The 23,826-nt window shown below is 42.3% G+C and overlaps 1 protein-coding gene across 1 annotated transcript in view; it reads left to right on the top strand.

Annotated features, from left to right (window-relative positions):
• SLC26A9 (solute carrier family 26 member 9) overlaps nucleotides 1-23,826 on the top strand; it is a 98,517-nt gene that overhangs the window by 42,757 nt on the left and 31,934 nt on the right. Inside the window, exons 2-12 of the mRNA XM_040421845.1 lie at nucleotides 12,338-12,507; nucleotides 14,533-14,672; nucleotides 14,756-14,866; nucleotides 14,950-15,125; nucleotides 15,258-15,422; nucleotides 15,505-15,657; nucleotides 15,753-15,835; nucleotides 17,080-17,227; nucleotides 18,050-18,163; nucleotides 21,347-21,424; nucleotides 23,682-23,777. Of these exons, the coding sequence (XP_040277779.1) occupies nucleotides 12,383-12,507; nucleotides 14,533-14,672; nucleotides 14,756-14,866; nucleotides 14,950-15,125; nucleotides 15,258-15,422; nucleotides 15,505-15,657; nucleotides 15,753-15,835; nucleotides 17,080-17,227; nucleotides 18,050-18,163; nucleotides 21,347-21,424; nucleotides 23,682-23,777 (1,389 nt within the window). The 5' untranslated portion in view covers nucleotides 12,338-12,382. The remainder of the gene's footprint in view (nucleotides 1-12,337; nucleotides 12,508-14,532; nucleotides 14,673-14,755; nucleotides 14,867-14,949; nucleotides 15,126-15,257; nucleotides 15,423-15,504; nucleotides 15,658-15,752; nucleotides 15,836-17,079; nucleotides 17,228-18,049; nucleotides 18,164-21,346; nucleotides 21,425-23,681; nucleotides 23,778-23,826) is intronic.

Raw genomic sequence — 23,826 nt, forward strand, 5'->3', positions numbered from 1 at the left:
TCATCAACATGATCCAGTTATAATCCCACATCACAATGGTAGTCACAATTGGTGAGTACAAAGACCGTACGTTTCGGCTAGAGTAGCCTTCTTCAGCGGTCAAAAAATCTGAAGATGATTTGTGTGGTGAGCGCTGGATTAATGGTTGGAAACTTCCAATGTAATATACAAATACATAGGAGAGAAATTATGAAACCACTTTCGCCAGTTTTCTGGCATCAAAAGTCAAACATTTGTGCTCAAGTCCCACTTGGTCAATTTTTACCGTGCACTTTTAAAAAAACATTGATGGCACGGAGTTTGGAGTGGATGATGCAGGGCCAGACTTATGCAGCCCAGCACATTTATTATAATTTATATTAGAACACTGGTGTAAATTATACTTGAAATCTATGCAGTGCTGCATCTGATGTCAGTGCTATTGTCACTCCTGTGACAGGTCTTAGAAGGTCTGAAAGATTATCTGCACATTAGTGATCTGACAGCCTCTTTTGGTTTCACTTTGTCTGTGTGTTGCTGGTATGTCCACACCTCCTGTTCAGGTGTGGATCATGTGACCTTTACCCATCCCTATTTAGTCTGACATTATCCAGAGCCAATACCGCCATTTTTGTTCTGATCTGTGCAGCTATGGATACCTTGTCTGCACTGGTCGAACAGCTGCAGAATCTGACTTTGGAGGTAGCAGACCTCCGCGTGATGGTCTTGCAGATTCAGAGTCCACAGGCTGCTGGTTCCGGTGGTGGGTCCCAGGCCTGCCCTGAACTGAAGGTGGCTCTCCTGGACAGGTTTTCCGGGGGTAGTGACAATTTCATCCGGTTCAGGGAGTCATGTAAATTAACCTTTAGGCTGCGTCCATACTCTTCTGGGGATGAGTGTCAACGTGTGGGTATGATTATTTTATTGCTTAAAGAGGACGCCCAATCTTGGGCTTTTTCTCTGCCGACCGGATCACCGTCCATCCGGTCGGTAGATGAATTCTTTAGAGCCTTGGGTCTTAACTACAATGATCCGGATCGGATCTCTCAGGCCGAGACCAAGTTACGGAGTTTGCGGCAGGGAGAACGTTCAGCGGAGACCTATTGCTCTGAATTTAGGAGATGGGCTACTGATACAGAAAGGAACGATCCTGCTCTCCGTAGCCAATTCTGTCAGGGTCTCTCTGAGAGACTGCAGGATACATTGGCCTTTCATGAAAATCCTGAGTCATTGGAAGCAGCTATGTCCCTTGCTGTACGTCTTGATAGACGTCTGAGGGAGATATCTAGGGGTCCTCACCTTCAGGAAGTACTGTCCAATAAGGGTACTGCTTCCTTTGACACTTATGGTGGAAGCATTTATTGATAGTGGGGCAGGAGTTAACTTGATTGATGGACAGTTTGTACGCATTCACGGGTTGACTACTAATGCATTAGAGAAAAGTATTTGCAATTGACTCAGCACCTCTCACCCAAAATGCCTGTCGCAGGTAGTGAATGACATTTATTTAAGAGTGGGTGATTTACATCAGGAATTTATCTCCTGTTATGTATTGGAGGGTCTGCCTGCTCCGTTGATGTTGGGTTTACCATGGTTAAGCAAACATAACCCTAACATCGACTGGCAAGCGAGATAAATTCTAGATTGGAGTGATTTTTGCATGGACAACTGTCTTAATGCATCGTTCTCTATGGTTACCACTAAAACTGTACCCTCGTTCATTTCTGAATTTTCTGATGTGTTCTCTGAGAGTGGTAATCAGGAGTTGCCTCCGCATCGGGAGTATGACTGTCCCGTCAATCTTATTCCTGGAGCTAAATTGCCCAAATCTCGGTTGTATAATCTTTCGGAACCCGAAAGTAAGGCCATGCGAGAGTATATTACCGAGAGTTTGTTAAAGGGACATATTAGACCATCCAAGTCTCCAGTGGCTGCTGGATTTTTCTTTGTAAAGAAAAAGGATGGTACCCTGAGACCATGTCTGGACTTCCGTGAGCTCAATCGTATTACCTTCCGTGATCCTTACCCCCTTCCTTTGATTCCAGATTTGTTTTGTCAGATTGTCGGTGCCAAGGTGTTTTCTAAATTGGATCTGAGGGGGGCATATAATCTGGTAAGGATCAAGGAGGGGATGAGTGGAAGACCGCATTTTGAAAATCTGGTCATGCCCTTTGGGTTAACCAATGCTCCTGCGGTTTTTCAACACTTTGTCAATGACATCTTTCATCATCTGGTGGGGAGGTTTGTCGTTGTATACCTTGATGACATACTAATTTATTCGCCTAATATGGAGTCTCATCAGGATCATGTGAGACAGGTGTTACAGATCCTAAGAGAGAATAAGTTGTATGCTAAGATGGAAAAGTGTGTATTTGCTGTACAGGAAGTGCAATTTTTGGGTTACCTGCTCTCATCCTCAGGTTTTCGTATGGATCCCGAGAAGGTCCGTGCCATGTTGGACTGGGATCGACCCGAAAATCTGAAAGAGCTTATGCGGTTTTTAGGGTTTACCAACTACTACCGTAAATTTATCTTGAACTATTCATCGGCGGTTAAACCTTTAACAGACATGACTAGGAAGGGTGCTGATATTTCTATCTGGTCGGAGGCGGCATTACAGGCCTTTTCTGCTGTGAAAGAATGTTTTGTTTCGGCCCCTATTCTGGTGCAACCGGACGTGCCATTTATTGTTGAGGTTGACGCATCTGAGGTAGGGGTAGGAGCAATCTTGTCGCAGGGTCCTTCACCCAGTAAATGGCGCCCATGTGCATTTTTCTCTAAAAACTCTTGACTGCTGAAAGGAATTTTGATGTGGGGAATAGGAAATTGCTGGCCATTAAGTTGGCGTTCGAGGAATGGCGGCATTGGTTAGAAGGAGCAATTCATCCTATTATGGTAATTACGGATCACAAGAATCTGGCCTACCTGGATTTAACTTCATCGTCACTTACCGCCCTGGGGTTAAGAACGTCAAGGCTGATGCTTTGTCGCGTAGCTTTCCTGGGGGGGGTGAGTCTAATGACCCCAGTCCCATTTTATCTCAATGGGTAGTCATATCCGCTCTTTATTCTGATCTCGAGGCCAAGGTGTTGGAGGCACAGGAGGATGCTCCGGACTCTTGTCCTCCGGTAAATTGTTTGTTCCCTCCGAATTGCGTCACAATGTGTTCGAGGAACATCACTGTACAGTGCTTGCTGGGCAACCTGGGAGCAGATTGTCGATCTCATCTCTCGCAGATTCTGGTGGCCGGGGTTGCGTAAGCGTGTTGAGGACTATGTGTCAGCCTGTGGTACCTGTGCACGTGCTAAGGTGACACATACTGGGCCTTCCGGATCTCTGCTTCCATTGCCCATCCCGTCCAGACCTTGGACCCATTTGTCCATGGATTTTATCATGGATTTACTGCATTCTTCGGGAAAAAACGTGATTCTGGTGGTAGTTGATTGTTTTAGTAAAATGGCACACTTTATTGCATTACCTAGTCTACCTAATGCTAAAACTCTTGCACTGGTGTTTGTCGACAACATCGTCAAACTACATGGCATTCCCTCTGATGTGGTGTCCGATAGAGGGACTCAGTTTGTTTCCAGATTCTGGAAAGCGTTCTGTACTCGTCTGGGTGTACAATTGTCCTTCTCTTCGGCTTTTCATCCTCAGTCGAACGGACAGACGGAGCACACTAATCAGAATCTGGAGACTTACTTGATATGTTTTGCTTCAGAGAATCAGGAAGAGTGGTCTTCATTTTTGTCGTTAGCTGAGTTTGCTATAAATAACCATAGACAGAAATCCACTGATAAGTCGCCGTTTTTTGGGGCATATGGGTTCCATCCACAGTTTGGTATATTTTCTCGTGCTCAAAATTCCGGCATTCCTGAGGAGGAACGATTTTCCTCTTCTTTGTCTTCTATTTGGTGGAAAATCCAAAATAACCTGAAAAAGATGGGCAACAGGTATAAGCGTGCTGCTGACAGGAGACGTATGAGTGGTCCGGACCTGAGAGTGGGTGATTCTGTGTGGTTGTCTACAAGAAACATTAAACTTAAGGTACCTTCTTAAAAGTTGGGCCCAAGATTTATTGGTCCATATAAGATCACTGCCATTGTTAACCCTGTAGCCTTCCGTCTTGAACTTCCTCTGTCATTGAAAATCCATAACGTATTTCATAAATCGTTGTTAAAGAAATGTGTCGAACCTGTTGAGTCGTCCTTACCTCCCGCTCCTGTCATGGTGGACGGCAATTTAGAATTTCAGATCAGCAGGATTGTGGATCCCTCCAGTATCTCGTACATTGGAGAGGGTACGGACCAGAGGAGAGAATGAGGGTTCCAGCGACTTATGTTAATGCTAGTCGTCTGGTGAGAGCATTCCACAGAGTTCCTCCTGATAAGGTCGGTCCTGGGTGCCCGGAGGTCACCTGTAGAAGGGGGGGTACTGTCACTCCTGTGACAGGTCTTAGAAGGTCTGAAAGATTATCTGCACATTAGTGATCTGACAGCCTCTTTTGGTTTCACTTTGTCTGTGTTGCTGGTATGTCCACACCTCCTGTTCAGGTGTGGATCATGTGACCTTTACCCATCCCTATTTAGTCTGACTTTACCCATCACTCCTTGCTCTGGATAGCTTCATTTGGTTTTGGAAGAGCTGGAGTGTGGTTCGTGTTGAAGTCCTGTTCATCCATCATCCTCAGAAGTTAAGTGTCCTGCTTGTTGTGTTTTGTATTTCCCCCCTCCCCCTCTGGTTGTTTACTAGGCCTCAGCGAGACGCTAGTTCCTTCACCAGGGAAGGAACGGGTTGTCTCTGCCCTATCATTACCTTTAGGGCATCCGAGGGTCACCAGGGTTTTCTAGGTTCCGGTGTATGGGCATCTCTACCATTGAGAGGTGCCCATACGGATAGGTGTTAGGGCCAGGAGTAGGGTTTTATAGGTGGTGATCCTTTTCCTTCCCTAGCGGTGAGGCCTAGTGTCTTTACCCTTCCTTCTTGTCGTCTTTTGGTGTTCTCCCCTATTACATCCGTGACAGTTATGCTATTGACTGCTGTTATCCCACTGCTCCCAGTGGGGACAGCTATCGGATTACTCACCATCCTGTTGTCATCAAGCAGTTTATATCCACAAAGATCCTCTGTGCCTTCTCGATGGACATGGTCGCCAAAGTGCTGTTCCACTGTGGCCCAAAGTCCTCCTAGACCAGAATGGCCTTTTCCTTCTGTCTGAAGCCTATCTCCTTTCTAGGGAGTGCATTCACTTTAAGAGGGCAAGATGAATGTGAGTGCACTACCCCAGCTGTTTCCAGCCTGTGGCAGCCTTCCATTGGGGATATAAAGCATCATCATCCCTAAGAAATAGGTTCTAGTAGATAGTTCCTGCAAAGGTGCACCACTGTGCTGTTTTGAGCTTCTATGTGCTAACTCTTGTCTGCTGTCCATAGTTCACCCTTTGCTGCCTAACCTGACCTCCATCTGTCTCTCAGATTGCACAAACATTGCCTGACCTGACCTTGGCTTTTTTCCTGACTACGGTTCTGCTTTATCCCTCGGTGCTCCACACTGGTGTCTCCCAATCCCCATGAGTCAGCAGTCACTGAACAGAGACTACTGCAAGAGGTAGTGGCCTGGTGTATCTCTGTAGTCAAGATCCCTGTATCACGGTTAAAGTCTGAAGACCAGGGGCCACCCGGACAAAGCCCTTAGGAGTAGCCCCAAGTGAAATCTGTTCAGTGACACAGCGGATCTACATCAGCTTCCCCAACAGCCAGAGGGACAGAGATTGTCCAAACTGTTCACAAGGAAGAGTCACACTATAGGATTATATCCAAAGACTGTCCTACAATGAAACAACATTTTGATTTTCTCCCAGATCAGTATTTGTTTGCAAATTACGGACAATAAGCCATCCCCAAAGAAACAAGTCTTATGTTTTAATCTTCTCATACTACCTCTAATCCTGTCTGCGTTATTTTAGATGTCAGCCAACATACTTCCTTCTATTGATTGCTAGAGTGCCCTACCTCAAAAGTAATGTGCACGCCTGTTAGTTGTTGGCTGATCTTTACCTGGGTTGACAACTGTGAAATCACTTGTGTCTTCAGTTACAATAAAAATAGAAACATGCCTTCCGATTTGATTATAAAAGAATACAAAGCTTTAGTGCAAATAAAGTACAAATACCCTCTGCTGCAATAACTTTAGGCCACATCCCCATCATCCTGCTACGCTACATAATACTTTAAAGACTTATACTTACAACATAATCATGAGAATTACAATTACACTTGTATTCGGGCCTCTAGTCTACCATGCTTACTACACTACTTCATAAGCTTCAGTGATGGCTTCTGAGGTCCTCCTCTGTTCATATTTAAGATTTTGAAAGTGATCAAAGCAGAGACTGTTGATGTGCAGGTATTTCCTGTATATATAGGAGCATATGCAGATCTGTTTGGCTGCAAGTTGCAGTGGTGTATTGGGTCTATCAGCAAGTTGAGCAGGTTGTCAGTTTGACAGTGAACAAGGACATCCAGCTAAGCTAATGACACTATCATAGATCACTGTTGTATTGTTCCACAATGGTTCCACAATGCTACAGCTATATAAATCTATAGACATGTACTATAACTCCATCAGCATATGATTTTTGCCGATGTATATGGGGGTTTTCTTTTTGTATGGATTCATACAGAATCTGTAAGGAGGTGTTCTTCCTCAGTAGTGTTACATCTACAGTAGAGTATGCATTACATTGCTTCTAGGAGAAAATAGGGTGCTGTACAGGGGTACCATATGGTGACACATTGAATGCCTACAACTACATATGTATCTGCAGGGGCTTCCTGCGCTGCTGTTTAGGCTGTGTGCACATGTTCTTGCTGTGTGCATGGGGCTTTAGTCTAAGTATGGGCGCACATATAGCTTGTAGAACCAACAGGGAACCACCAATAATTATCAGCATGTCACTGAAGACACCACCAGCTAGAAGAATCAAGTAGCATGCTAACCTGGAGAGATGAGCAAATTTCACAAAATTCGTTTCAAGGCAGATTTGCTAGAATCGGTCCATATAAACTTGAAACGCCCCAATCGCCCTGAAAAGTCATGTATAGCACTCTGGGTTTTATATCCAACTGTATCCAACCCATTTCAAGCTCTTTAACACCAAGGCAGCATTAGTAATGTCCAACTGACAGCGACATATATTGAAACGGGTAAACCTATACTAACTGGCACTAACAAAATTTTTAGAAACACACTGCACTAACAGTTGTTTTTAAATAAAAAAAAATGTCCAGAAATGATTCCTTTTTGGTGGCAGATGCCTTCTTCTCTGTCTTCTGATCTGTAAAATGGTGGCAACGTTTTGAGCAATTCGTGTGGGACGAATCACTACAGTTTCAGAGTCGCTGAGACTGAGTTGTGTAAAATCCATTCGATCATTTCAAATTAACAGGTTTCAAACAAAATGAAAATGTCTCTTTTGAACTCTGACTCCACATCAGCATCTGAAAGTAATTACTAGGGATGAGCAAATCGACTTCGAATGAAACATTCACTCATCTCTAGAAATTACAGTACTACTGCAAGAAGTCAAAAATATTACTTTTCTTTGGTACTGAGTACAGTTAAAATGGGGTTAATACTAGAAGTCCTATATAACACCACAGATAACATGGTGGTAACTCTCTAAGTACAGATGATGTAGTAGATGAGTATAAGGCCCCAGAATTCAGAACACGCACAGTGTGACCTGAAGTCTGGGGCCAGGATGCGGCATATAATATACAGGGGGAGCATTATATATTATAGTTATACAGAGGGGCCATAATAAATAATAATTATACAAAGGGGCCATTATATATTATACAGAAGGCCATTATATATAATAATTATACAGAGAGGCTATTAATAATGGGCCCTCTGTATAATTCTAATATATAATGGCCCCCCTGTATAATCATTATATATAATGGCCCCGCTGTATAATTATTATATATTATGGCCCCCCCTGTATAATTATTATATATTATGGCCCCACTGTATAACTATAAATTATAGTTTTACAGTGGGGCCATAATATATAATAATTATACAGGGGGGCCATTACATATTAGAATTATACAGAGACAGAGGGCCCATTATTAATAGCCTCTCTGTATAATTATAATATATAATGGCCCCTATGTATAACATATGATGGCCCCCTTGTATAATTATTATATATTATGGCCCCACTGTATAACTATAATATATAATGGCCCCCTGTATAATATATCATGGCCACCCTGTATAATATAAAATGGTGCCCATTCTTTCTAAATATACTGGCCTCCTTTGTATCTCTTCTGCCCACCTCCATAGTGCCCCCAGTACTTACATTAAAAAAAATATAATAATAATACTCACCTCTCTTCATCACTTCTTGTAGTCTTTGCTTGGGCGTCCCGGCGCAGGCGGTCAGGAACACATCACACTGCCCTCCTGCGCCGCGTCATTACGTCATCTCGTGAGACCCGGTGCAGGAGGTCTCGGTGATATAATCGCGATCTCCTGGACTCCTGCGCCGCTCTGCTGCTTCTTAAAGCTTCAGGCCAGGCGGATCGGAGGGGATGGGAGCCATAGGCTTCCATCACCCTCATTTTACTGCCTTCTGCCAGACGCCCACTACAATTTGGCGCCCGGGGCAACGGCCCCCCTGAATACTATGAAACCTAATAACATAAGCCCTGTACATATAAATGAAGCATAAAATGTTTTTTTAATTACAAATAAACCAGAACATAAAAATGCCGCATTGAGTCCAGTGTAGCAGCTCTATCACTTCATCCTGATAGGGAATTAAACATACACACACACACCCATGTACATAAACATAAAAGGACATGCACAGTGCCCTCTCAAAAACTTGAGCAAATACTGCCATTTTTTTCTACATTGATATCCGTTTAGGATATGGTGCAATCTGAGAAATTGAAAACTGTCCTAGCTTTCTCAAGCCTGTTTGCTCAGGCTGTTCGTAGAGACAGTCTGTGATTTTTCTGAAAGCAGCAGCTGATGTTCCCACTACGTCCTTTGTGTTTAGCTGACAATATACTAGAATACGTTGTAGGATGGCTTTGCTGCTAAGCCACTGCATGCCTGTTATGTGCATTACCGTTCTCTATTATGGAATCTAACTGTAACATATTTTGTGTCATATTTTAACAGTCACCTTTATGACTGTGTCATCCGTGCCCTTATTGCGGCCCGCAAACTTGAATGTGTCCGCAATCCGGAAGATACGATGTGGTGCGGAACAGAGGCACGGATCAGAAGCGTTTTCTGTCCATGCTTCCACCCCTTAAAAAAGTAGTGCATGCACTACTTTTTTGCGGTGCAGACTGTCGGATGCGGATAGTGGACCCTATTCAAGTGAATGGGTCCGCATCCACAGACGAAGGGAACACAGTCTGTGCCCGTGCATTGCAGACTGCATATTTTTATATATTGATCAAAAATTTAAAATTAGGCACACATGTAGGGACATTAGATCAAGAGATAAATCTTTCAAACCTAGAATTGTGCCTCCAATTGCGTTTGCCAAAAGATTTACCCAATAATGAGAGGGCAACATTGAATATTCGACTATACAGTGAGTATATTATATGTTGCCATTTGAGGTAGAATGGGAATTTTTGTGGATGAAAAACCTTTTTCTGTCTTTTGCTTCTTGACGTATCAGGCTAATTTTCAAGTATGTTTCCGATGTTTGTCTTGCGTGCATGCTCCAGATGTGGTTGTCCAGCTTTGGCAGACTTTCTGGCTGCCCCACGTCTCCCTTTACTTACCTGCTCCCTGTCGCTGGGTTCTGGGTTCTTCAGTCCTCTGCTGTGGTCTCAGTCCCTGCTTGTCAATTTCAGTAGTGGATGGGGGTCACATGTGCTGCCGCAGCGAATGACTGGTTACAGCAGTGATGTATCCCCCAAGCAGCATATTACTGAGTCACATGCCGCATAGGGAACATATCACTACTGCAGCCAGTCATTGTCTGCAGCGGTACACATGGTGCCCCTCTATAATGGAAGTTGATAAACCAAACCAGAATGCCAAGACTTTAGCAGTGGGCTGAAGAAACCAGAACCCAGTGACAGGAAACAGGGAAGTTTCCTCCATACATCTGGTGATGTGGGGCAGGCAGCAAAAAAGACTGCCAAAGCTGGACAATAAGCTCCTGCTAAGATTAATTAAAGCCAGGGACAGTAGAAGAAGCTATAGTATGCATACCATGTGACTGCTAATCTGTTATGTCACATGGATGGCTGTAAGTCTCCACTGTTGGTATCAACTGCAGTACTTTAGTTGAAGAATGGGAGCTAAATGGAAAAGTATCATAAAGTGGTAACTACACTACACAACATGTTAGGAGTTTTCAGCAATGGTACATAGAATGTGGACAACCCGTTTCATTTTTTATTATTTTTTTGCCATTGGATGTAGCAACCAAAATTTTAAAAGGGTGTTGCTACGGAGGCTCGTTCCCCTGGTGGCCTGCTATTGGCTGCCCCCCCGTCGCCGGATGTTCTGCTATGCGCGACGGGGAGATGCAGCGGCAGCCGTATCAGGAGCAAAGCGGGTGTCGGGGAGCTGGGTAAGTATAACCTGTATGCGGTGCCCAAGTATTTTGGGGGGCATTATAGGGGTTGGATAACCCCTTTAATTGCTCACATCAATAGTTGCCTTCAGTTAACTGTAAAAAGGTGCAAACCAGCAGAAAAGTTTATAGACTGAGCGCAGCAGCACCATCTATAGTAGTTCAGGTCGACTGACTCATGGTGAATGTATGAGAGAGCTGAAAAGCAGTTCAGCATCAGCTGTAGCAGGGATCAGCAACCTTCAGCACTCCAGCTGCTGTGAAACTACAACTTCAAGCATGCACACTTGGCTGTTCTTGTAACTCCTATAGAAGCAGGGTTGCCAACCGTCCAGAAATTTGTAGATGTGTCCGTGATTTTTTTGAGAACAGTGGTATTTGACTAGATTATTTTTGTGGCAATTATCATAATTTTACAGCTCACAGTAAATGCTGGTAATGAGTTCTGATCAGTATATTGAGCTATAGACCTGTATTACTTATAATCTTCATAATTCATTATGGTTCTCCAATTTGCATGTAAAAAATGTTGGCTCTCCATGATTTTGGGCCAGTTGTCCAGAAAAAAGAAAAATTCTGGTTGGCAAATCTGTATAGAGGTGAAAGGAGGATTCTGGGAGTTGTAGTTTCAGAACAGCTGGAGTGCCAGAGGTTGCTGATCCCTGACCTATAGCAACTTCAGCACACAGGACAGGATTTTATCACAAAACAGGTGAGTTTTATGAACCTACACGCACACTGTACACTCACTCTCTCTTACTCACACACAGAGGGGCTGAGTTTAAGTAGTGTAATTTCAGAGGTTTTTTTATTATTTTATTTGTATTTGCACGTCTATATTGTGTTTTTCTACTTTTCTAGTAGTAGGACCTATAAAACAAGTGGTAATGACACTGAATGATCCTGCTGGAACTGCTGTGTCATCACTGTCTACTCCTCCCAGTTGCTTTAGTTCTTAGTGAACTATTCTGTGTCAGTAATGCGAACTACCCATCACTACTGTGAGCAGAGCATAGGGAGAAATATGACAAGTGCTCATGCGCTAGGAACAGTGTTGCTGCAAATTGTTAATAGGACAATATTGGAGAGGGAGAGTGAAGGGAGAGTGTAAGGAGAGTACAGGGAGACTGCAGGGAGAGTGTATCGCCATGTGCATCATTGTCAAGTGCACCGACATTCATAGTTAATCTGTTCTGTTAGGGATACAGTTACTGTGCCACAGAAGTAAAGGCAGGTGTAATATATTTCCACGTGCATCACTGTGCAGTGCACTGACATTCACAGTTAATCTGTTATTTTAGTTATACAGTTAGTGTGCCTCAGTATTAAAGTCAATGTTACTGCCGCTGCTGCTGCAACTCTCCGCATTCTGTCATGGAGCTACTACTGTCACTGTTACTGCCGCTGCTGCTGTCACTCTCTGCACTCTCTATCACTGTTTAGTTTGTGTATGAAGCGGGCTCACTTCATCAGCCTTCTCCATACATTCCCTCAGCCACCATGACATACGGGTATACCTGATTTATAGCAATTCATGACGAATTCATTCGTAACTAATCAAATTTATTGGCAAACTTTGGCGAATTGGCTGAATCAAATTTTTTAAAACTTCGCTCATCTATATTTATTTTATATAGTGACATGCTTATTTTTATTTTGTAATTAAACAACAATATTGTATGTGTCTGTGTGCGCCTAAGAGCATGACACACTCTTTATTTTTTTTTATCTTAGCTTACAAAAGGATTTCCTGCCACTTACACTGTTAAGGGCCAAACCATGAATAAGGCCCGGCCTCGATACATAGTTGATCGATCTACATATTCCCTTGAACTTTTCAATGAAGAATATGAGAAGAAAAATCGCAGTTACCCAGTAGGTGGGAAAGCAAGAAAATTGTTCAGGTAATGGCAAGAAAATTATCTATATTATTTACTGAGACTTTAAAAGAGTTACCCCAAGAAAAAAAATGTATCAACTATTTATAGAAGAGATGATAAAATGTATGATTGTTGGGGGCCAATCCAGCACTGGAGCAGGGTCCTAAGCCTCACCGTTCTGGAGGAGTTCAAATGGAACTGTGGTACATATACACCCTGCCGCTCTATAGGAAGGGCAAAGATAGACAAGTGCTGTACTTGGTATCTTCACTGTCCTACCGACTTTGAATTGGGCAGCAATACGCAAATGGGACCATCAGTCTATTCAACCTTCTCTGGAACCTAAAGGGTTCAGAACCCACATTCTAGTGATCATGTGCGTCCGAGTAGTGCAGCCTCCAGTGATGATACATTTATCACTTTCAATAGGTAATACGTGTTTTTTGTGGGATAAGCACTTTCAAATTAGCCATACACAAAAGACAGCCAACAGCTACCTCCTTCATTAATATATATTGTGCATGCTTAGTTCCGTCAAACATGCATGATTAACTCCAGGGGGTTCTCCACTGCCAGACTCTTGTGGTATTTAACAAAGAAGGAGCGGCACTCACTTTCTTGACGATATGAAGAGACGTTTATTCAAGGCATAATAGCATCATCAGTGATCTCTTATGCCTTGAATAAACATCTCTTCATATCGTCAAGACAGTGAGTGCGCTCCTTCTTCGCTATATACAGTACTAGTGGGACGCCTTCCCTGGATGTGTGCACCACGTGCAAACTGCAGTGCTGACCCATCTTCTTCGAGACTTGTGGCAGTGACCATCTCCACAAGGCAAAAAACAGAACAAGTACTGGCCTTTTCTATATCCAGGGGCCAAATGGGGTTTTTACTGCATTACTAGGTAAAGCAACTCCCTGTTATAGATATTGTCCTTTCCTGTAGTTGAAGGTTTATGCTGACTGGCAGAGCACCCATTGACTGACAGGTGGACAACCATTCAGAAATTTCCTTTGTTTAATATGAATATGAAAAGCCTGTGCCTTCTGTCTGGTGAGCACCAGAACCCACACTCCCAATAAAACCTTGTGAGCTGCTGCTGTGATCTTGTTTTTGAGTTCACATACTTTGATGCTAGACTTTGGCCTCATGCACACGACCGTTCCGTTTTTTGCAGTCCGCAAACCGTGGATCCACAAAAAACGTAAGCCGTCCGTGTGCCTTCTGCAATTTGCGGAACGGGCGGCCCATTGTAGAAACGCCTATTCTTGTCCGCTAAACGGACAAGAATAGGACATGTTCTATTTTTTTGTGGGGTCACGGAACGGAGCAACGGATGCGGACAGCACACGGAGTGCTGTCCGCATCTTTTGCGGCCCCATTGAAGTGAATGGGTCCGCATCCGAGCCGCAAAAATGGCGGCTCGGATGTGGACCCAAGCAACGGCCGTGTGCATGAGGCCTTAACCTTGCAAAAAAAAAAATACAGCTACCCATTAGGCACATAATATTGAATATTTTCCTGCCATGCCTGCTGAGCTACCGCAGTACTTTTGGTATTGTGCTCAACAGTCTAATACAATCATATATAAACCACATTTTTGCATGTCTTTTGATAGACAGAGAAACTGCAGCTGCAGCTCCCCTCCTTCCTTCCTTCTGTTAACTGCATTAAAGTAGATAGACATTTCTAAAAATTAACAATCAGCAGACAGGGAAAGGGGGATTGCATACTGCTGGAAGGTGAGGAACATCTTACGTTTCTTTAATGTGGTATACAACAGAGGTGTAAATTGAAGCTACAAAACCACAGTAGTGATGACATTAACCAAGGCATCTTCTTATGAAGGGACTTTGGGGTCCCTCAGGCACCAGAGACAGGTTCCTCTACACTTCCTATAGATATAACCTGGATTATAGAGAATCATGTATTCTCATGAACTACTGATTTATGCAAACAAACACTATGACATAAAATGTCAGAAAATGTCAAAAATCCTTTTTTTCCCCCTGTTCTTACCTTCAGAATTTCTGCATTTCTTTCAGTTGGACGCCCGCCAAGTTCAAAGCTCTTATTTTTGGTCTCCTTCCCATTCTTACTTGGGTACCCAAGTATAACTTAAAAGAATATGCCCTCCCAGATCTGCTTGGTGGTGTCAGCGCTGGCACAATCCAGGTCCCGCAAGGTTAGTTAGGACTTTATTTTGCAAAAGTGTATTGTATTTTTGAGACAGATGTTGTCAGTTTTTCCTTTGCTTTATCGTTTCAGGCATGGCTTTTGCTCTTCTTGCTAACCTCCCACCTGTGAATGGATTGTACTCTTCCTTCTTTCCTCTTGTGACTTATTTCTTTTTGGGAGGAATTCCACAGATGGTACCAGGTAAGGGTTTCTAATTGGTTTCTGGTATCTGGGATATGATTTTATGCCATTCCTCGTAAACCGACATCCTTAATTCATTATAGGAACGTTTGCTGTCATTAGCATAATAGTGGGAAATGTGTGCATGCAGATGGCTCCAGAGTCTGATTTTCAGAAACTAAATGAGACCACTAATGCCACTATAATAGACACGGCAGCAATGAATCAAGCGAGGCTGCAGGTTTCAGCAACACTTGCATGTCTGACAGCAATCATACAGGTCAGTATAATCTTAGAAAAAGCCTAAATTACAGGATTTTAATAGGTAAAGGCTTACAAGTTATTATTTAGTGGGTTAACACACTATAAGCTATTGTTTCTAATAATTATTTTATTTTATCCTCCATTTAAGATTGCCTTGGGCTTTGTGCAGTTTGGCTTTATTGCCATATACCTGTCAGAATCCTTTATTCGTGGTTTCATGACAGCAGCTGGCTTGCAAATTCTTATATCTGTGCTCAAGTATATATTTGGAGTCACCGTGCCACCATACAGTGGTCTTCTGGCTATTGTTTATGTAAGTATTTACATTCAGCATCAGGTTGAAACGTATAGGTTATCGCATCCATAAAATAACCTGTGTATATTGCCTCTTGTAGACCTTTATAGACATCTGCAAGAACCTACCAAATACCAACGTGGCATCCTTGATCTTTGCTTTGGTCAGCTCGGTGCTGCTTATCATCGTCAAAGAGCTTAACCTCAAATATATGCATAAGATTCGCTTTCCTATTCCCATGGAGATTATTATTGTATGTATCCCTATGAAAAGAATAGAATTGTATTACTCTTACTTTCTGCTTCTATCACAGAGTCGTAGGAGCAACTGCCTGCATTTTTCTTTCAGGTCATAATTGCTACAGCTGTCTCGGGCAGTTGTAACCTTCCGGAAAAATATAAAATGGATATAGTGGGCCAGATACCATTAGGGTAAGTAGTAGGAGAGTATACTATGTTGCACTATTTCACAGCTATCAGTCTAATGGCATAAAAGGAAAAATAGGTCTACACAGATGGCAGTAACTTCTGTGTGCCATTCGGACCGCATAGCACACGGACCCTTTAATATGTCAGTATTGGTCCATGGCAAAAAAATTACTTATTGTATGCCCCATCCAAGACTCATTCAAATAAACAGGCCCGGAAAAAAAAAAAAGCAGGCAGACACCATATGATCAGATACATCCATTTTCTTTTTGGATGAACTCAGAAAGTCTATTTGAATCCGGCCTTACAAGACAATATGTTCTCTTATTAAAGGGGTTATCCAAGACCTATAATGCCCCCCCCAAATGCCCAGGCCACTCACACAGATTGTACTTATCTCGCTGCCATGCACCCATGTCGCTTCTGATGCCAGCATGGCCGCCGCTGCATCTCCCCGTCGCACAAATGAAAATATCCGGCGTCGGGGGGTCAGCCTATAGCAGGCTGCAATGAAAATGAGCCTCCCTAGCGTCACCCGCGATGCTAGGGAGACTCGTTTCTGTCGAGGCCCGGGAGATACAGCTGCGGCTGTGCCATCATCAGAAGCAACGCGGGTGCCGGGGAGTGAGATAAGTACAATCTGTGTGAGGGGCCCAGGCATATGGGGGGGCATTAAAGGTCTTGGATAACCCCTTTAAGGACCCTTCTCATGGCAGTTTATGCCACCAGAATTTTGGCACAGACTCCATGCCAAAATTCCTGCGCCCACCTCCTGGGCCAATCCTCCTTTTGTTTTCAATGAGAGGCAGCGCTGCAGTTCATGAAGCCGGTGGATTAAAGCTGCGACTGTGCCAAAACAAGATGTGGCCCTTTCTGGGGTAGTGTCCAGGCTGACGCTGCTTGAAGCTGCAGCAGGTCTGCAGCAAGTTTAGCTCTATTCAGTGGGGCCAAACGGCTAGTGAATCTGTAGCATCTGCAGTGAACAACCGCGACAGAAACCAGACATATGGAAAATATGACATGATTAGAAATTTACCAATGAAAGCTACATAGCCACTTTGGCCTCCTATCATAGACCTAAGAAGATACGTGTTTAAAAGTCAATATTTCATTCAAAGAAGCAAATAGGAGGAAATCAGTACATGAAAAATGTAAATTTTTAAGGAGTTATGCTTTATGCTTGATATTTTTACCAATAACTTAATTCACACTTATTACATGTAAAACCTCTGTCAATGTATTTTCAGCTTTCCTGCCCCTACTTTACCTACTGTAAGCCAATGGGGTGAAATGATTGGCACAGCATTTTCTCTTGCTATTGTTGGCTATGTAATTAACCTTGCCATGGGCAGGACTTTAGGAGCAAGACATGGCTATGATGTTGACCCAAACCAGGTAAAACTTCCACAAACAATGTAGTTTGTTATCAAGTGACTATTGCCGTAAATAAATTGCCTTCTAAAATGTATTGGGTGGCATTAGAGCCACAACCACCTCCCTTATTAATGTTTACAATGAGATTGAACTCACCATGTGTTGAACTTTTGGTATAAGATATATTTGTGGTGTGCCACAAACCTGGTAAGACATCCACAAATACCGCAGTTCACTAGTTTCAAGAACATGTGCAGGACAATACTAAAAACAGCCCACAGACAAAAGCAACTCTATTCCTAGAAAACCGCCATGTGCAGGTCATCTTGGTGGTGCTGCAGTGGTGACTAGTTATGGTGACCTCACTGTTTGTATGCCCATTCTGCCTTGATTGATGACTTGCTGAACGTCAGTACTAGCTATGTTGAGCAGGACATCAAACAAAGCAGATTGGGCATGCTAACAGTAAGGACACTGTGATTAACCTGCTGATATGACTATTTAGATTTATCCCACAAAGAGTATTTATTACCTATCCACAGGATAGGTGGTAAATATTGGATTATGAGGGACCATAGTCCCATAAAAATTAATGGAGCAGTGGACCACTAGCACTGCATTAAGAGAGTGAACTCAGTCACCCCTTGTTCTCTGGATCGATGGGGGTCCTAGTGGTGGAACTAACAGCCATGAATAGGTGATAAATACTTGACTTGGGATATGCCCTTTTCATAACCAAAACTCTGCTGGGAGGAATGCTTCCTACAGTATTTACTAGTTGCTAAAACTTTATTTTAATATATGTTCAACATATATCAAATATAACCAAAGCTTTCTTTGTAGGAAATGTTGGCCCTTGGTTGCAGTAATTTCTTTGGATCATTTTTCTTCATTCATGTGATTTGCTGTGCACTCTCTGTAACTCTCGCAGTGGATGGGGCTGGAGGAAAGTCACAGGTAGGTGGGATGGGAGTGTACAGTCGTGGCCAAAAGTTTTGAGAATGACACAAATATTAGTTTTCACAAAGTTTGCTGCTAAACTGCTTTTAGATCTTTGTTTCAGTTGTTTCTGTGATGTAGTGAAATATAATTACACGCACTTCATACGTTTCAAAGGATTTTATCGACAATTACATGACATTTATGCAAAGAGTCAGTATTTGCAGTGTTGGCCCTTCTTTTTCAGGACCTCTGCAATTCGACTGGGCATGCTCTCAATCAACTTCTGGGCCAATTCCTGACTAATAACAACCCATTCTTTCATAATCACTTCTTGGAGTTTGTCAGAATTAGTGGGTTTTTGTTTGTCCACCCGCCTCTTGAGGATTGACCACAATGGGATTAAGATCTGGGGAGTTTCCAGGCCATGGACCCAAAATGTCAACGTTTTGGTCCCCGAGCCACTTAGTTATCACTTTTGCCTTATGGCACGGTGCTCCATCGTGCTGGAAAATGCATTGTTCTTCACCAAACTGTTGTTGGATTGTTGGAAGAAGTTGCTGTTGGAGGGTGTTTTGGTACCATTCTTTATTCATGGCTGTGTTTTTGGGCAAAATTGTGAGTGAGCCCACTCCCTTGGATGAGAAGCAACCCCACACATGAATGGTCTCAGGATGCTTTACTGTTTGCATGACACAGGACTGATGGTAGCGCTCACCTTTTCTTCTCCGGACAAGCCTTTTTCCTGATGCCCCAAACAATCGGAAAGAGGCTTCATCGGAGAATATGACTTTGCCCCAGTCCTCAGCAGTCCATTCACCATATTTTCTGCAGAAGATCAATCTGTCCCTGATGTTTATTTTGGAGAGAAGTGGCTTCTTAGCTGCCCTTCTTGACACTCAGGCCATCTTCCAAAAGTCTTCGCCTCACTGTGCGTGCAGATGCGCTCACACCTGCCTGCTGCCATTCCTGAGCAAGCTCTGCACTGGTGGCACTCTGATCCCGCAGCTGAATCCTCTTTAGGAGACGATCCTGGCGCTTGCTGGACTTTCTTGGACGCCCTGAAGCCTTCTTAACAAGAATTTAACCTCTTTCCTTGAAGTTCTTGATGATCCTATAAATTGTTGATTGAGGTGCAATCTTAGTAGCCACAATATCCTTGCCTGTGAAGCCATTTTTATCCTATGCAATGATGGCTGCACGCGTTTCTATGCAGGTCACCATGGTTAACAATGGAAGAACAATGATTTCAAGCATCACCCTCCTTTTAACAGGTCAAGTCTGCCATTTTAACCCAATCAGCCAGACATAATGATCTCCAGCCTTGTGCTCGTCAACATTCTCACCTGAGTTAACAAGACGATTACTGAAATTATCTCAGCAGGTCCTTTAATGACAGCAATGAAATGCAGTGGAAAGGTTTTTTGGGGATTAAGTTAATTTTCATGGCAAAGAAGGACTATGCAATTCATCTGATGACTCTTTATAACATTCTGGAGTATATGCAAATTGCTATTATAAAAACTTAAGCAGCAACTTTTCCAATTTCCAATATTTATGTAATTCTCAAAACTTTTGGCCACGACTGTAGACACTTGATCACAGCAGGAATGTATTTTTTTACCAAACAAGTAATCTGGTCTCGTCTATAAGACTTCTCACATCATTTAAGGTGCTCTCCATAAGGAGATATTGCATTTCCCAAAATCTGGTCTATAACGCTACTTATGGTACCCCTCATTAAAAATATCACCAACTGAACATTTTATCCACAGTTAAATAAAATACTAGAGATTAAGAAATATGGTTTCTTGATATAATTATATAATATACTAAAATACAAAATCATATTTCTTTACCCATTAGACTTCCCTCGCACTATTTATCTGTACAATAAAGTATACATAGCACACATGTATTTAAACGCAATATTATTTTTAACACACATCCTCCTTATCTTTGTCAGTAATAAATACTCCTTCCAATTTTTTAGTTATGTAGGCATTTTTGTGGAAAAAATAAGCACATCCCTTTAATTTCTATGATATTATTGTGAATGCTTTTTATTGTGTTTATTGGGCTTCTATGTAAGCAGTTTTGGTTGTATATATTATACTGAGTTTATACATTATATTATAGTTGCTTTAGGTACATTTTTATCATTATTTTTATTATGCATTGTTGCATAGGGGATAATCATTTAGAAAAAAAACTTCTTCCTGCCAAGGGCGTATCTCATATCTTCTCACATGCTGGCACTTCAGTAGCCAATGATGAATACAATGGGTCCTTGCTACTGATGGCTATACCTCAGGCTGCATTGCAGCTAGAGGGATAAGTTTGCTGTTTTTAAAATAGCTCTTACTGTTGACTGCAAAGCTGCATAAAACTAGTTGTCTGTATTAATTATTACATGGTTAATTGCTGTATACAGTATATATTTTAACACATTTGTAGATAATGGCCAAATATTGAGGGGCCTCAGTATGAGTGTTTTTCAGAGCGCAAGCTCTTGTTGAGGTATACACTTTATACACAATATGTTATTTTTACTTTGTTTTTGTTTTTGGAACCTCTGCTTGGATGTGAGTTCTTGGTGCAAATATTTGCATTGATGTATTTAATAACTCCCATTTCTTACAAAGTTATATGAAGGTAGACATGGTTGTCAACAGTCTGTCTAGGTAACTGCAATTATTAGGTTGCTTGATTTCAGGAATTTTATAGGTTTTGAGGATGCACTTAGATTTCAACGACTGTAATCCCTGCATTCTATAGGTTGTTATAGGTTGTTACTTTAAAAAATATATATATAATAATCCAGTTTAAACTGTTAATTTCATTTTTATTTTTTTTGGTTAAATGTGTAGAGCAAGTGATTCTCATTATTTTTGCAATATAGTTTATTTGTTGATTTTTCATGACAAAACTGTCACAGACATTTTCCATAATTACAAGTTTTACTGAATCTTTTCCCACAAAACTATTCATCAATCTGCTCAGCTCCTCCTGATCTATAACATGCTGCCTGCAGCTCAGACACCATGTTCAACATGCCAGGTTCCCTTTAAATATCTCAAAGAACAGATAATAATGGAAATGCATGAACACCAGTGAGCACCAATCACATGATAAACCCCATATAAATATAAGGCTAAGGGTCTGTACACGGCATAACTTTTGTTCTTTTTTAATCCTCAGATGTCCAGTTTCTTTGTTATGATGGTGGTTATGATCACTATGCTGGCACTTGGTACTTACTTGCGACCTCTGCCTAAGGTCGGTATTTCCATGTCTTTTGTGCTGTACAATATGGATGCATTCAATATTATTTGCTGGTACTTTAGTTGTCAGAGTGTTCTTACTGTGTAATATATATTATATTATAAACTTTCAACCAAGAAATTCAATACATAACTACAATATGAATGCTATTTAACCCTTTCTTGACACAGCAATTTTTTTGTTTCCGTTTTTCACTCCCTGCCCTTCCAGGAGCCTTTTTTTCCCCATTCACTTGGCCATATGAGGGCTTGTTTTTTGCGGGACAAGTTTAACTTTTTAATAGCTTTAAAGGGGTTTTCCAAGATTTTGAATCGAATGACCTATCCTCAAGATAGATCACCAGTATCTGATCAGTGGGGGTCCAACACCTGGGACCTCCGCCAATCAGCTGTTTGAGAGGGCAGTGGTGGACGAGCGTGATATCGAGCACAGCCACTATATAATGTACAGCGCTGTGCTTGGTAAGCTGGGAGAAGGCCACGTGCTGTGAGCACCGGTGCTGTCACGACCGCTATCCCAGCAGCAGTCGTGTCGCACCAGACGGAGGAGAAGGGGGACCCTTATCTACGGATGGGAAATAGAATGGCCACCCCTGAGTAACCCTAAGCTGGCACCTGTCTGCCCTGATACCCTAGACGGGGTGTGAACCCGTGCGGCGAGCAGGATGCCTAAACCCTCAGTCGCCCTAACACTGGACTGGGGAAAGGCCGATGGGAGCGCTAGTCACCATCACTTACGTCTAGGAAAACAACAGGGGAAGACAACAACAAACAAACAACAGCAGAGATAGACTTATCCAGTCACGAGCAGAGAAGGCGATCCCAAACACGACAGTCCACGCCGGACAAGAGCTCCACAGCAACACCATCAAACGATCTCCTTCCAAGGTCAGAGTAGCACTGGAAGTAAGGACTATATCTGGCAATGACTGCAAGTGAAACTGAAACTAATATAGTAGCTGGGAGTGGCAGACAGGACTCACCTGAGAAGGATGCCTACAAACTCCCAGTCAGGACAAAAAGGTTCACAAGGCAAAACCCAGATGACATACCCTGAACCACGGAGCAAACTCACAAGCTATCGCGAGTAGCAAGTCGCTGCGACCTTCTCCTCCCAGACCTGTCTGGATCAGTCACAGTCGTGACAGGTGCCTTCTCAAATAGCAGATCGACAGGGGTCCCAGGGGGTCCCAACCCCCACCGATCAGATACTGATGACCTATCCTGAGGATAGGTCATCAGCATCAAAATCTCAGTAAACCCTTTAGTGGACTTTTTAATATTGCATATGATGTAGGGAAGCTGGAAGAAAATTCTAAATGGTGTGAAACTGCAAATCAAACAAACAAACAAACCACAATTCCACCATTATTTTATATATTTTGTGTTTATGGCATTTCCTACTCAGTAAAACTGACCTGTTAACTTAATTCTGCAGGTCAGTACGATTACAGTGATTCCACATGTTTATAGCTTTTCTTCTGTTTAACCCTAAAAAACAAGCCCTCATAAGGCTATGTAAATGAAAAAATAAAAAAGTTATGGCTTTGGGAGGGTTGGGAGTAAAAAATAAATTTTTCATTGCTACCATTTGGGATGTGTTTGACTTTTTGATCAATTTTTATTTATTTTTTGGGCAGGTGAAGCAACAACAAAAAAGCGAATGGGCTGTTTTACTTTTTTTGTTACATCATTCATCATGTGGGATACATACTTGTAAACCTATTATTTCAGGCACTCTCAGACATAGTGATGCCAATGATCTTTATTTTTATATTGTTTATTTATTTTTATTTGTACAATGCTGAAAGGGAGGATGATTTGATTTTTACATATTTTTTTTATTTTTAAAAACATTTTTTAACCTTTGCAGTCTATGGGAAAATCTGTGTATTTCTATCAAGCCCTTTCACAGGCTGCTACAGCAACTGATCCACTCCCACAATCTCATCGCAGGGATGCTGTTCAGTCAGCTCTCCTGGTAAATGATCACTTGAATGCCATGGTCGCAATTGACCACAGCATCTGAAGGGTTAAAAGTCTGTGATTAGAGTTGTCTCTGATCCTGGACTCTGATGTCAGATATGTAAAACCGCAGGCACCAACCAGCTATGTTGCCCGCTGAGCTTCTGAGCAGGTACCTTCTTTAAAGACCTCACATCCTCTGCCATCCTCCCTTATTTGGTTCTTCTCTTTCTTACTACAGCATATCTATCACTTAACTTCACTTGCCATTGTTTTTTTTCCACCAGGCTGTGCTAGGAGCATTGATAGCGGTCAACCTGAAGAATTCTTTAAAGCAACTTGCTGACCCATTTTACCTTTGGAAAAAAAGCAAGCTTGATTGTGTAAGTCCTTAATACAATTAAGAGAAAGGTTATTTTTAGCAAGTTCCAG

This window comes from Bufo bufo, chromosome 3 (genome assembly GCF_905171765.1).
Source record: "Bufo bufo chromosome 3, aBufBuf1.1, whole genome shotgun sequence".
Taxonomy (NCBI): Eukaryota; Metazoa; Chordata; class Amphibia; order Anura; family Bufonidae; genus Bufo; species Bufo bufo.